The sequence below is a fragment of the Arabidopsis lyrata genome, assembly GCF_000004255.2.
Source record: "Arabidopsis lyrata subsp. lyrata unplaced genomic scaffold ARALYscaffold_8, whole genome shotgun sequence".
Taxonomy (NCBI): domain Eukaryota; kingdom Viridiplantae; phylum Streptophyta; class Magnoliopsida; order Brassicales; family Brassicaceae; genus Arabidopsis; species Arabidopsis lyrata.
The window spans coordinates 1738285-1753841 of NW_003302548.1; the positions used below are offsets into that span (position 1 = coordinate 1738285).

A 15557-nucleotide genomic window follows, 5' to 3' on the forward strand; every position below is an offset into this window, starting at 1 on the left:
GTCGGAGTATTTGGCTGAGCTTGCAGGAGTAATCCTTCATCCTTCGTTAGAGAGTTTCCAGTTTTCATAGATGAGAAGGAAGCTCTTCTTATACAAGTTAAAGGTATGGATGTGTTTCCAACCTCTTTGATAGCTATGGGAGTAATCGCCGGAGTGATTGACATACTATCTGTATCCTTCAAGAGAGGAGTAGTTGCAGGTTGTATAGAACCTATGACCTGAACTGAAGAGTCAGAGCGCTCCTTTATAGCCTCATCCTCCTCTTGACAGACACCCTCCATTGGTTCAATCGCTTGCCTCATCTCTATGTTATCCAATTGAAGAATTGGAGCTCCATAATCACATTTTGTAGCTTCATGTAACAGTGAACCGCAAGTGAAACAGAACTTTCGAAGCTTGGAAAATATAAATCTGAGCGTAACAGGAGGGGTTCCCGGCTCAAAAATAATTGACCTAACAAAGATCAATCTATCAGATGTCTTCATGTTAACATGAGCCCAAACCTCTCCTTCAGAATCCGCAGTAGCCTCCAGGATCTTAGTTTCGTCAATATGTCCCAATACTCCTCCTGCTTCTCTTACAATTGGATCGGTTCGAAAGTCTTCTGGGATATGTAAGATTTTGACCCAAAAGGAGATCTTAGAAAGAAATTCAGGTGAATTACGGTTGGTCCATCTGTCTATCGCAAGCATCCAAGAGTTAAAGTGCCACGGACCATTCTCCAGAATCGAGAGGAGATGGTGTTCAGCCTTAAAGAAGAATTGGACTGTACCATCATCATTGATACGGCTCGTAACCCTTCCTTCTAATCTCCAAGCTTTGGGGAGTGCTCCTTTAATCCCGACAGGTTTCTGGTGTTGAGGATTTAGGGCTTTAACAAGCAAGCTTAATCGATTATCAGTGTCTCTTGATCGTCGAGCCTCAGAAGACATCTGCAGTGGCTCTCTTTCAGATCCTAAATTGAGATTTTGTAGCTTTTCCCATAACTCCTTCTCCATTTTTGCTGGATTAAGAATGAAATATTAACAGCAGCCAACAATAATTAGACCGGCAAGGTCACCGGAGATGAAGATCCGCAAGAAAACGGCAAGAAAATCACCGGAAAAATGAGTCGGTGAAGAGTCGGTGGAGGATCGCTTTAGAATCGCCTATTATCACATACATTTAGCACTTTCAATTTTGTTAACTTTAATACATATCAGATACATTTAGAATTCATCTTGGCTATTTCGATGTACCAAAATACATTAAAAAACAAAAAATATAATTAAACTGTTTGTTAGTGATTTTTTCACACTTTTCTATCTCTCTCTCTCTTCTTTTCTCCTCTTGCTTCTTTTTCTTTGCTGGAAAAAAAAAAAAAAGAAAAAGCAAAACTTGTTGATTTCATCTGCAAATCGTTTTTTTTGTTCCAACTTTTGCTTGGAAATGACTCAAGAAGATTCATCGCGTGGATTAACAAGTGTAGGCAGAAACGACTTCACACATCGGTTCGCTGATAGATACAAGGAATGGTTAAGGACAACTGGTGAAGAAACAAAACAGGAGGAGGATCGTGTGGAAACTAATTCTGAACTTCCGGCTTATGAAATCTATGGTTTCGAGAATGAGATCAAATCATTGCAACACTTCTTGTTGGATCAAAAGGTTTACAAGGAGTTCAAGAGTCTTGTGATTGTCGGAGAACACGGTGTTGGGAAGACAGCATTATGCCAGAAGATCTTCAATGATTATGATGTGAAGAGTGTTTATGCCCCATGGATTTGGGTTTCCATGCTTAGCAATGAATCTAAGGAGGGACTTGATGGGAAAATATGTGTGTTGAAGAAGATCTTGAAGGCTCTCGGAGTTGAAGATTCGATGTTCGAATCCATCCGTAGAGAAGTAGTAGAAGAAGTTTCAAATAGGCGGGAGCTGGAGAAATTGATGGAGAGACAGCGAAAGAGAAGGAGCTCTCTGCTCTGCTCTATGCACTTCACTTGAATCTGAGGTGGAAGAAGTACATGATTGTGTTTGATGATGTGCGAGAAGAGGATAATTGGAACGAGGTGCTTCAGGACGGTGAGGAGAAGCAATGGGGAAAGTATCTTTCAGATGGATTCCCTACAGGATCTGGTGGGAGAGTCATATACACGACCAGAGATGAGAATCTAGCGAAGAAATTAGTTGCAGAGAAACATGAGATTCATTGTCTTTGGCCGCTGTCTGATTCTTACAGTGTTTGGAAGATATACGAAGCAATGATCTTAAAGAGAGAGAAAGAGCCTCCAAGGAACGACAAGAAATGTATAGATGAGCTGATGAACAAGTCTCGTGGTCTTCCTCTGGCTGCTAGACTGCTGGCTAAACTTGATCCTGTGTTGCTTGAAAATGAAAAAGCTGACCAGAACGGTTCTAACTACTCAGTCAACAACCCCACTTCAGAAGAGAATAAAACTACTCAACCTCTGTAGACTTTAGAAGATTGCAGAGCCCTTTTTATTGTGTCATCAATCCTTGTTTGTGTTTCTCTGGTTTAATGTTGTCTGTTTGTATTTCTGCTGTATCAATAAACCAGAATCTCCAAGTAGAGTTTCTTCAATGTTTCTCGAGTTAAGTGTCTGAAAGATAAGAGATAGTTCCTTGTGTTCTCTGCACTTGTAGATGTAGACATTGTATATCTTCTTTAGAACCACAAAACGTATCGCAAGATAAGCAAAGCAAACACTCGAAAACTCTTTAATTCAATTGCTCACAAACAACAACACTTGAAAGTTGAAACCATACCAGCAAGCCATCAATTGGAAAACAATAAGGAAGCAACCACACAACAACAAAAAGGATGGACAACGCAGAAGAAAACCAATATCGATCTATGATCCTCTTGTTTCCTTCCTCGGACTGGACATGTGCCGCACTTAGTAGCTTCAAGGACAACCAGGACGAAGATCTATCATTGTAAGATCAATTTTTCAACTGGTTGCTTGGTTTTAGACACCTACATTGGATGACGAAAAAACTGTGGGAGTTCATGTTCAGTGAGCTGAACTAAGAGTTCATGTTCATGTTCAGTGAACAAAACACATAAGCTGTGACCGATCTCCACATCTCTCAACTGTGAGATGAAACGCAGCGTTTCATTTCTCTGTTAAAGACACGGCTCCGTTAAATAAAGTCATAACCGAGGAAGCGTCTCCGTTTTAACGGATAAGAGTGATTGTGACGGCGTTTATTTTTTTTGTTTTTTATTCCTTTCATAGAGAAGAAAACTCTCGCTGATTCGGAAACGATAAACTTCCGATTTTAGGCAGAGAGAGAGAGAGGGCAGTGCGATTTCCTCTTCCGAAACCCTAATTTCCGAGCCAAATTGTCCGTTTACTTCAAACTTTGCTGAAGATGATACATTTGTTCAGCTTACTGTGCTAGAGATTATAGCCATGAAATTTGTGATCTTTTCGTTGGCAAAAGTATCATACACTTCTTCGTTATCAATTTCTAGCACAGTATAAAATCTTGACCAACGATCATATAGGTCCTTTGTTTGTTTAGCTCTCATCATCATCTACCTTCTGGTGAAAATAAATTTTGATGATTATATTGTTCTTGGCGTTTGTGGTGGAAGTTTGAATTCATTGGCTGGTTCACAACAAATTTATCTGGGTTACTGATTGAGAAGCCCTTTTCTATGGCTGACTAATATAAATGATAGTGTTAGATTTGATGTCTGTGTTTGTCTAATGATAAGGAAGATGTATAATTTATAGGCTCTTTGATCATCATACTGTGTTATTGAGTTTGATGTTGAACAGCACTATTATATCTTATATTCATGAATTTGCAAACAATATTGGTGAATTGCAGGCACTCAAGGATGGACCTCTAACATCAGCACTCGTTTGCACCTGCATAACCAACCAAGATATATATATATATATATCATCTAGTCCTAGAGGATTTTGCTGACACTGTCGTCACACTTCTCTTCACTGGATGTTTCTTCTTGGTAACACAGCTCAGTTGCCACAGTATAAGGCTCCGGTTGTGGATTCGTCATTTCTAAATTGGTGTTTCCAGAAGCCCATCCTTTCCTTTTCAGCTTTTGTTGTGCTTATCTCCTGCCTCTCTAGATGCTGGATTTTTGATAGTGGAAATGAAAGAGTGAAGTATAGCCTTCCATACACATCGACGTGTACTTTTCTACTGGAGAAGTAGTATCAATGCCCACAAGTTAGTTAGTCTCTCCCCTCTGATGGAATTGGAATCTTGCACAAGCCCTATCAAGAAGTGAGTTTTTTGGTTTCTCAAGCTGTCTTTCCTTTTTCTTGTGTTTGCTTTCTAATTTTCCAAAGATTTCTTGCTGGTTTGGCTTTCAAGTGTTGTTGTTTGTGAAGAGTGGAGCGCTTGCTTTGCTTATTATGTGATACTTGGTTGTATCTCAAAAATGTGTTTTATTATGGCTGATGAGAGTGCCTTCATTTCATTTAAACATCTACTGGTGAGTGTTTCGCTGCTGGTAATGTGAGTTGAAGCATGAAAGAAAAATGTAGAACTTTTGTGTTAAGAGTATATCCCTCAATAGTTCGTTGAACGACAACCCTTGCTAATTGCCACATCCTAATCTATTAGGATTTTTCAAATTGTTAGTAATCAGTTGTTCATGTTGGAGGTCTAGCTCGTCATACATGGTTATTGGGGTTGTTGTTGATCAGTCATCAGTAACGTATCCTGAACTGGAAAAATTATACTTATCCAGTTATTCTAAATGTTCTTTAGATTTTCATTTTGCTAAGTTTAAACATATATGATTAGCTTTACATATCTAAGTTTGCACATCTAAGTTTAAACATACATCTTCATGTTTCTATCAACGTCATTGACTAAAAGTTGCAAGCAAAGAAGTGAAAATTTATTCTTATTGTTCATATTTGATTCCAGGCACTTACTTCACTAAAGACATAAGATAGCTCAAGTTGTGCACAAAGTATTCAATACAGAAGCAACAGTTGAAAATGATACATGCAACTCAATCAATATCCCTTACATTCAGTTTGTTTCGGACGTCTCCGTTGCTGATGAACCCAACTGACCTCCAAGGCCAAGGTGAGCCAATGCTAGCCAAACAAAAACGAGGAGCTCTCCTCCTTTGCTAAGCTGTTCCATACGCGCTGTAGCATCACAATTGCATGCTGCGTGGAATAGCAACTCCATCCACACTTTGCTTACTACACTCCACATGTTTTCTTCACGCATCTTGTTGAGTTCTTTCGCCAGTGCCCTAGCCTCGAACAACACAGATTTGCTTTCGTTTCCCTTAACATTCCTTGGTTGAATCTCTATCCTGACCGAAAGAATCTCATGGCTTGCTCTTTTCACACTCGAGTTCTCAATATGCCGCCTCTTATAGAATTTTTCAGCTTCGGCCAACGTGTCTCTAAACCTGATCTTCCCTATCCCTGCAACCTCCGACATCAGCTTTGGCTGCATAATCAACAGATACATCATGTAGTCTGAGAGGATTTTGCTGAACTCACGGTCATCACAGTTCTCTTTAGTGGACGCTTCTTCTTGGTAACATAGCTCAGTTGCTATATGCCACTGCATAAGGCTTCGGTCGTAATCAACATCTGCTATATAACGCACCAGTCGTTTTGTATCCGCCATTCCTAACTCGTTGATGTCAGAAGCCCATCCTTTCCTTCCGGCTTTTGTTTTGCTTCTCTCTTTGTCTGGACGCTGAAGTTTGGATTTAAGCTGAGTAAATATGAAAACCCACAGCTCTTTTGTCAAGGGTTCACTGTGTACAGATCTTATCAGAATGATCTCATCCAGCAGATCATTAATGCCGAGGAAGTCGGTAATGTAGTTGCCAATTAACGTGAAGAAGTGAGGTATCATTAACCAGAACTCAACAAAAATGATAATACAACGAGTTACTGGATTTTTTCTTGACAACATATTGATGACATATCTTATATACTGCTGAAGATCATGATGCCAAATAGCGATTGTTTCGAACAATTTCCTGAAGGTGTTGATAGCGTAAATGAAAGGGTGAAGTATGGCTTTCCACACAAGCCGACGTGTTCTACCCTTGACATCATGGATCCTCTCTATATCTGCTTTCACAGAGTATGCAATAAAGTTGAACAGCTTGATGCTTCCTGCCCATCTTTGGATTAGAAACGGCGTGTTAAGCACCTCATGATTGAGTCCTCCACAGCTTTTTTGCTTCTTCCAGTGCAGCTGCTTCAAACCAAGGAACCACTTGAGTGCGGGGTCTATCCATGAGCCGCTGTCTACTTCGTCTTCGTTTATCCTACTGATAACAGCAAATGTCCAGTCTGAGGGCAGGATCATGAGGAGAGATACAAGATCCAGAGCTATTCCAACTAAGAACAAAGTGTAGGTGATCACGATATCTGCTCTATGAAACTCATGGCTCTTCTTGGGTCTATAATGAAACATGCAGAATGCTGACAGAAGAGATCCCAAAGCTATAGTTCGAGTCAAAGCTCCAACCCAAGTATGAAGAACCGAAACTTTTGTGTATAAACCTTCGTAGATAAAACCGAGCTCCATCTCTAAAATCCTCAAAGCTTCTTCGTCTGTTAACTTACTGAAGAATTCCCTGCTCTCTTCTCTTTGGTCAGAGCTAAAGATGTTATTGACCATAAGACTCCTGAAGTTATTGAAGAACCAGAAAGCAAACTGAAGGATATCGAGGGGTGCCAAATCTCCAGCAGGCTTTTCTAGCCTTAATGGTCTTATTTGTCTCCCATACTCTTGCATGTTGTTTTCAGTAGGCATCGAGTCTTCTTTTCTCGGGCGGTGGGTCTCATCGGGATCCGAATCAGGAACCTCGAGCATTGAACCCCTGAACTTGTCTGAGCTCGCGAGATACAAGGCGATCGTCCTTTCCAGATACTTTAAGGTCCCAGCAATGAACAAAAGCAGTATGATCACCCAAAGAGGATTAGGTAGAGATTGGATAACAACATATGCACCTGAAAGAGCCTGTAAAGCCAGGCCAAGAAAGTGTCTGTGCCAAAGAGCATTGTCCTCAAGAGAGTATGCAGTGATTGTGTCTGGTCCACCAAGATGTAAGAGCAAGAACGGTGCCCACAAAGCCATGAGCTGCTGGTCTTGAGGAGGATCATCTGGCTTCAATTCTTTCCCTTGATTCTTGGCGATAAGTCCAATCACAAAGTTTGCAGACCAATCTGCTAAGAGATAAGACAACCACAGGACTAAAGCCAGGAACCTGTTGGATGTTCTTTTCCTCAATGGTGCTAAGATGATGAGAATTGTCTGAATCGAGAGACTGAGAATTACAATTCCTCTGATGTTCCAGGCGTCCCAGACATCTTTGATATGTGCGGGAATCACTTGTACCATCTTCGTCTTCTTCTGATTAATTACTGTGATGAATGTTTGGATTCAGAGAGACTAAGATTTACCAACATTCAGCCGTTGACTTTTTTCAATCAAAAGTCCTCTGGTCATTTTTTTTTGCGATTTAATATTAGAAGGGTAATGGGCTTAATAAATACTACAATCACGAAATAGTTGAATCTTCTACTTAACATTTTTGAAGTACAAATTTGCTCTTTCCAATCGGGTCGGATTTTTTTTTATTTTGACCCGGAAATCTTCAATCGCATCTTTCCTTATTTTTTGGCAAAATTCAAAAACGAAATTAATTAATAAATTCTAAAAATATATATTTTCTCAACTAATTACTACACCCAAACTCTTTATTTATGGCATATTCTTTCTGATATTTATATATAAGGAAACCAAATATGATGATTTAATGCTAATATAATAAATTTGAGCTAATTTCCTAAAACTTCTCTACCTAATTTAAACAAAAATATATGATTCTCATTTCACTTTTAATTGATTTATATTTATATTATTTTTAATTATTATAAAATATATATATAGTTAATAAAATTTTAGATTTTTTTCTACATATGCTATGTTTCAAATTTTTTAAAACGGACATATATTACTCAATCAATAAAGAAAAAAATATGTGTACAATCTAAAGTACATATTTGCTCTTTTTTGGGTCAGTTTTGTTTTGTTTTTTTTTTTAATTTTGACCCGGATTTTTACCCTTAATTAAGTCTTTTGGATACAAATAATGAGACTTTCCAAAAATAATCCTACCAATTTAAATGATTGATTTCGTATATATATGTAGTTATTACTAAATATATATCTACTTAACATTTTTGAATTACATTTTTGCTCTCTCATCGGGTCGGATTTTTTTTCTGATTTTGATCCGGAAATCTTCAATCGGATCTTTCCTTAAATTTTGGCAAAATTCAAAAATGAAATTAATTAATAAAATCTAAAATATATATATTTCTCAACTAATTATTATATCTAAACTCTTAATTTATGGTATATTCTTTACGATTTTTATAGATAAGGAAATCAAATATGATGATTTAATGCTAATATAACAAAATTTGAGCGAATTTCCTAAAATCTCTCTAATTAGTTTAAACATAAATATATGATTCTCATTTCACTTTTATTTGATGTTATATTTAAATTATTTTGAATTATTATAATATATACATATAGTAAATTTTAGTTTTTTCTGCATATGTTATAATTCAAATTATTTTTAAACAGACTTATATTACTCAGTTGATAAAGAAAAAAAGTATGTGTGCAATTTATATTAACATTTTGAAAAACAAATTGCGCAATTAATCAGGTCGTTTTTTTTTATATTCTGACCCGAAATTGAGTCATTCAGATCTTTTCTTAATTTCTACAATTATCTAAAATGGGAGAATATACCACGGGTGAAATCCTAAAATTAACAAATCAAAATACAATTGTAAATTATTTTTACGGGTTGGTCCAAAAACACTTAATTTAAAATATATATATATATATATATATTTATATATATTATGAAAACCATTTGAAAGCAAACTTTTAAATTGATTAGAATTATATGTCTTTTAAATAAAAGTGTTATTAAAAAAATTACAAAATGATGTTTAATTTCACAGGACAGAATTATATGGTGGGATGGGTTTGAGTCGATATTAATATGGGACAATATACCACGGGTGAAATCTTAGAATTAACAAATCAAAATACAATTATACAATCTTAAACACTAAACAAAATAAATACAACTTAAAATTTTTATTTTTTAGATACAACGCATATGATCCGCGGTATACAACAGAAAATATTATACACAGCAAATTCATTAGTTTATAAAAAGAATTAAAAAAAAATCAAATAATTAAATCCTAGTGAAATATTAGAATCATTGACAAGATACAAACTCATTGACAAGATACAAACTCATTGACAACAACATTCGGAATCGGTTAAGCACTATCCGAGGGGATGGAAGCTCGAAATATGAAGGTGAAATTCAGATACGTTGTTTTGTTCTTTTGATATAATTTAACATTACTTCACAAAAAAAAAGACTATTAGTATTAAGATGTATAAATTCAAAAGCTGAATTGCGAACAACTATATTAGTGTTCTAAAGTATGTTAGAGCAGGATTATCGGAGGTATCTTAGACATGTCTTAGGGGAATTTTTTTTAAAATTTAATGAATAGATCAAACAAATGCTAAGATGTATATCTTATTTAAGATGTTGTTGATGAGTTTAGATATGAGCACGTGTCATGCTCTGATTAATTTGAAGAAACAACAAAGCCAAAAAAAAAACCTCTCTCTTTTTTTTTTTATTTCTCTCTCGACCTTTTTCTCTCTCTCTTTTCCTCGAAACCAAAACGGCGAAATCCTGCTCTGAGGCTGTTGATCCGACGAATTGAGAGGAGATATGAGATGGAATTGCGTGTTTCATCTCACGTAATCAGAGCTTCTCGGTGGCGTCTCTCTATCCCTGCAATTCTCGAAGCTTCCGCCGGAGAAATCGAGCCGACTCGTCGTCATCCGTCGAACTGAGAGGAGAAATGAGTGGGGATTGCGTTTTTGATCTGTCTGTATCATGATCTACATGAGAAAGGGTACGAATCTCTGTAATTTCTCTGATTTCATTAGTACATCGTAAATTAGGGTTTATGGATGTGTAGAAAATTAGGGTTTTCACAATTGGGAGAGAAATTAATAGCAAAATTAGTATTCTATGATGTTAGGGTTCTTAACTGATTGTGATTTGCTGTTCTGTCCAGCCACCTGGAAAAAGAAATGTCTTTGTGCTTCATAAATTTAAGAAATTAGTTAGAAAAGGTTCAGATAAAAACATATTTTTATACTATGACCATATATCATTTTAGTTGTAATATTATGTCATTGCCTAATTGAAATTTTTACTTTGAAGGAGAATTTCAACTCACTGGTCAACATAGCAACATAAGTTGAAGTGGAAACCACAGCTTTTGGAGCTTACTGCAGCCAGAGTTGAAGTGCAGGAGAAACAAGTGGAGTTGTGATAATGAGCAAGGGTATGCGTATGAAAATGCATAGAATCAGATGCATAATCTTGCTTCATTATCAAATGTGATGGTAACACGTTTGTGTTTTTGTGCATGATAGACAAGTTGCTTCACTAGCAACACGTGAAGCAAAAAGACAAGTTGATAAGAAGGGGACATGTTGAAGAGGACAAGATTCCAGCAAGTACACGGACACTACAAGTCTTGATTCTAATCACATGTTTGAATGAGTTTGCTTTTTACCACAAGTCCTCTCTGTTTGTTCACGGACACAAGTATTCATTGTAACCACATGTTTCACTTTGCTTCTTAACCATGTATATGTTTTGTGTAGTCCACTATAAATATGACCATGTAATATCACTTTGTAATATCAATTGTCCAGACTCTTTCCCTCTTACTTTGCTTCTATTTCTTTTCTACTCTAAAAACAGTTACTTGCAACAAAAATCTCCAAGGCTTCTTTTTCTTTTCTACAACTAAAATCTCCAATTTCTTTTCTACGCCAAGGCTTCTATTTTTACTCAAAAAAATCCAAAACAATTCTACATTGTAAATGGCATCATCTTCCCATGACAATTTAGAAGAAGCGTTGGACGAAGAATATAGTAATATTTTACAGCAAGAAATAGATAATTCTTTGTATTCTTACGGTGATCGTCCACAAACCGCAAAACCGAGAAAAAAACGAGTCCATATTGAAAGAAATCGAGAAGAAGGACACATTCAGTTATGGAACGATTATTTCGCAGAAAATCCAACTTTCCCTCCTAATCTATTCAGACGCCGTTTTAGAATGAACAAGCCATTATTCATGCGTGTTGTTGATCGACTCTCCACAATTCCATTATTCATGCGTGTTGTTGATCGACTCTCCACAATTCCATTCTTTCAACAAAAAAGAGATGCTACAGGAAGATATGGTTTTTCTACACTACAGAAGTGTATAGCAGCAATTCGTATGCTTGCATATGGTTTAGCGGCTGATGCGGTTGACGAATACCTCCGGATAGGTGCAACCACTTCGATGAAGTGCATGGAACATTTTGTTGATGGAATTATTGATTGCTTTGGAGATGAGTACCTACGACAACCCACTGCAGAAGATCTTCAACGACTACTCCTTATTGGAGAGATTCGAGGATTTCCCGGGATGATGGGAAGCATTGATTGTATGCATTGGGAGTGGAAGAATTTCCCTACCTCTTGGAGAGGACAATATACACGTGCCTCTGGAAAACCAACGATCATTTTAGAGGCTGTAGCTTCCCAAGATCTTTGGATATGGCATGCGTTTTTTGGACCTCCAGGTACTTTAAACGATATCAATATTCTAGATCGCTCTCCGGTTTTTGATGACATCTTAAAAGGGCGAGCACCAGCAGTAAATTATACAGTCAACGGGAACGAGTATCATTTGGGTTACTATCTCACGGATGGCATTTATCCTAAATGGGCTACCTTTATCCAATCTATTTCACTTCCACAAACAGATAAAGCATCTTTATTTGCAACCCATCAAGAAGCTTGTCGTAAAGATGTCGAGCGTGTTTTTGGAGTTTTGCAAGCTCGCTTTGTCATTGTCAAAAATCCGGCTCTTATTTGGGATAAGGTAAAAATAGAAAATATTATGCGAGCATGTATAATATTTCACAACGGGAACGAGATGGGTATACTCTGTTTGATACTACCGAACAAGCGGAATCTGCAGGAAGTTCACGGGTGGATTTCACATATTCTACAAATATGCCTTCAAATTTCTTCGATACGATGGCCACTAGAACTCGAATTCGTGATCGAGGTATGCATCTACAATTGAAGAAGGATTTAGTCGAGCATATATGGACAAAATATTCCAGAAATTAAGTTTAAAACATTTGTGCTTTATGTTATTTATGTTATAAATTGTATTTCATGTATGTTTTAATTTTTTTTTAATTTGCAACAATTATTAAATTTTCTATAATTATAAATTTTATTTTTGTATTAATATTTTTTTTTTCTAAGAACCACATGTTAAGAACCTACCATTAATCACACAAAAATCTTAACCCAAAAATACTATATCTTAACTATCACTTTTACAAATATATTACTTAAATATTCCTAAGATTTATTTTTAAGATAGTACCAATAATCATGCTCTTATACGCTTAACGTACAACATATCACTGTATAGCCTATAGACATATGTGGCCATTTAGGTAGGGATTATATGTAAAATAACAATTAATTTGTCAAAATATCCATATATAATCACAATTTTATAGTAACAAGATAACATTAAAAGAATACTCATGGCTATTATATAAATTAATACCAAAATAATTAATCAATATTTTTTTTTTTGTCATCCGTAATTAAATAGAGCTCAAAAGAGTCATTCCTTTGGAATGTTGTTTACATAAGTGATATGAAACGGTTATGTACGAATTTTTCGTGCCAGATGATCTGCTTTTACATTAGCACAACGAGAATTTAATCAATATTCAAATAATAAAAAACAAACAGACGTCAACTAAATTATCTCATAAATATTTTTGACGTTAAATTAGAGCAAAAATATGTAGTTTAATAGCAGTCTCAGTCGCTCCAGTGTGAACATCCATTGTGCTCAGCTTGAGTCCCCCATTGCTACTAGAAAATTTCTGGCAATGCCTTGTTCAGCAACCACTTGGTTGCTAATTCACCGTGCAAAAATCGTAAGAAAAATTATGCTTTGTAAGTTTTCAATTTAGTTTGTATTGATTACAATTTTTATTATACTTTTAGATTATTTTTATATAAGTTAGTGTTATCTCTTCTTGATCGTACTGTTTTTTTTTTCTAGGAGAACACATTCACAAATTAGCGGGGTTATCAATGAAAATAAAAAAACTATATTCAAACGGCTTAACCATGTATATACTGATATGTAATCCTAACTAGATTTTAACCCGCGGTACACCGCGGGGCTATATTTTCTTAAAAAAATCAAAATGTAATTTGTTTGATAGATTATTTTGATTGTTAATTTTAGGATTTCACCCGTGGTATACTATCTTTTATAAATATCAACCCAAACCCGTCCCATCATATTACCCGTCTCGTAAAATTAAACATCATTTAGTTATTTTTCTTTTTAATAATACTTTTATTTAAAAGCTATATAATTCAAGTCAATTTAAAAATTTCTTTTAAATGGTTCCCATAAGATTAGATTTGGAGATTTTGGAGATTGGTAAGTTTAGATTTTATATGGTGATTTAAGATTATTTAATTAATGTGGTTTTGCCAAATAAATAAAAAGAAGGTAACGTGATTAAGATGGGCCTAATATTGGGCCTAGTTGTTTATTTTTTTTCATTAAATGTTAGAAGCAGAATTTTCGGAAGTATCCGATTTAATAAACCGGGTCAAACGTTATTAAAATAAACCGACCCACCAGTGGCATTCCATTGTAAATACATTCTAACTCCAGGATTCATTTGCTAAAAGTCATCCAAAAATGTATATATAGATGTAATTTGTTTTGCCAGAATAATATCTAAAAATCCTAAACTACGTGAATGTCGACAAGATTGCAAATAGTCCATGCCTATATTCAATTAGTACAATTCAAGAAATAGATGACCTTGTAGAATTGGGAACCAATATCCAAGGTTAGTGATACAATCACTTAGATTCTTTACTTTAGTTGGTTATATTTTTCAATTAGTTAATCTATATATACATTTTTGAATGACTTTTAGCAAATAAATCCTGGAGTTGGACCTTATTTACGGATGAATGCCATTGGCATTAATTATTTAAATTTGAAAAATATTACTTAAAGATATTACCAATACGATTTGGAGAATCATAAATTCATATCTTCCTTAATTTTCTGAGTCATTAATGTGATAATCTTTAGGAAATATTTCTCTGTAAAAAAAAAAATCCACATTAATGAAGGCATTAAAATCGACACTAACAATTAAATTATTTAGATTTTCAATTATTTTAAGATTCTTATATCTTATTTGATATTTTTTTTTTAATATCTCATTCTTTAATTACTGCGTTTAGAATTTATTGGTTGTTACCTATTTTTTGGTGAAATTTATTGGTTGTTACTTAATAAGTAATTATGGTGCGTTTATTTTAGTTAATATCTAATTTAAAGGATTTGTTTTCTTTTATTATTAATAAATGAATAACATGTATAGAAATAAAAGATTTTTTTTGCGACTCCATAATAAAAATATTAAACTCTTATTTTCTACATTTCTTACACATAATATCCTCTTATTCAATAACAAAAAATATATATTACATATTTTTAAAAATATTTATAATATTTAAATTATATAAAAAATTTGTAATATTAATATTATTTCAACTCTATACAAATTTAATATATATGTATATATATCTTATGGGAACCATTTAAAAGAAATTTTTAAATTGACTTGAATTATATAGCTTTTAAATAAAAGTATTATTAAAAAGAAAAATAACTAAATAATGTTTAATTTCACGGGACGGGTAATATGATGGGACGGGTTTGGGTTGATATTTATAAAAGATCGTATACCACGGGTGAAATCCTAAAATTAACAATCAAAATAATCTATCAAACAAATTACATTTTGATTTTTTTAAGAAAATATAGCCCCGCGGTGTACCGCGGGTTAAAATCTAGTACTTTCTAACTTTCTTTTAGGGTGTTCATAATTTGCTATGTAGGAGATGTTAAATAGATCAGACATTATTTTCTGCTACTCCTACATCATTATTAATCCAGTCATGCATGTAAGTCATGAAAGACATCTGAAAGATGCAATGGCAATTATTGATGAAGCGCAGTAAACCACACACACAAATATACATGTGAATGAACTAATTTTTTTTTTTGTCAATATATTAATCTCAAAGGAAAGTAGTACTGTACAAAAGCCATTGAGTCCTAGCCAAGGTAAACCCTGCTACAGAAGACACCTTATGGGAAGGGCCTTTACAAAAGAAATACTCTCAACAAGGAGCAGTAACAACAGCAAAACCAAAAGCATAGATAGAGGATTACACTCTCTCATCTTCGAACAAGGAAATTGAGCCAAAACGGATGCCACGCCGCTACATAGGACTGCAGCCTGCACTCCG

The 15557-nt window shown here is 34.9% G+C and overlaps 2 protein-coding genes and 2 long non-coding RNA genes across 4 annotated transcripts; 3 read left to right on the forward strand and 1 right to left on the reverse strand.

The window, feature by feature from the left end:
• The first annotated feature begins 1301 nt into the window (after positions 1-1301).
• Positions 1302-2636, forward strand: LOC9299555 (probable disease resistance protein At5g45440). The gene is given in 2 exon segments (XM_021016217.1): positions 1302-1912; positions 1915-2636. Coding segments are annotated over 2 exon segments (1023 nt in total). The 5' UTR covers positions 1302-1428; the 3' UTR covers positions 2454-2636.
• A 596-nt stretch (positions 2637-3232) lies between these two features.
• Positions 3233-4573, forward strand: LOC110228415. The gene is made up of 2 exons (XR_002331967.1): positions 3233-3639; positions 3841-4573. It is a non-coding gene; the product is annotated as an uncharacterized LOC110228415 (long non-coding RNA).
• A 305-nt stretch (positions 4574-4878) lies between these two features.
• LOC9299556 lies at positions 4879-7562 on the reverse strand. Its single transcript, XM_021025811.1, has one exon. It carries the CDS (start codon positions 7372-7374, stop codon positions 5023-5025), a length of 2352 nt encoding a protein of 783 aa, XP_020881470.1. The 5' UTR covers positions 7375-7562; the 3' UTR covers positions 4879-5022.
• Positions 7563-9638: 2076 nt separating this feature from the next.
• LOC110228417 lies at positions 9639-10833 on the forward strand. Its single transcript, XR_002331968.1, has 3 exons — positions 9639-10007; positions 10322-10445; positions 10537-10833. It is a non-coding gene; the product is annotated as an uncharacterized LOC110228417 (long non-coding RNA).
• The last annotated feature ends 4724 nt before the right edge of the window (positions 10834-15557 follow it).

What these genes read in the sequence shown, in the direction of transcription:
- LOC9299556 (XM_021025811.1), bottom strand. Translation starts at nt 7,374, where the DNA reads ATGGTACAAGTGATTCCCGCACATATCAAAGATGTCTGGGACGCCTGG.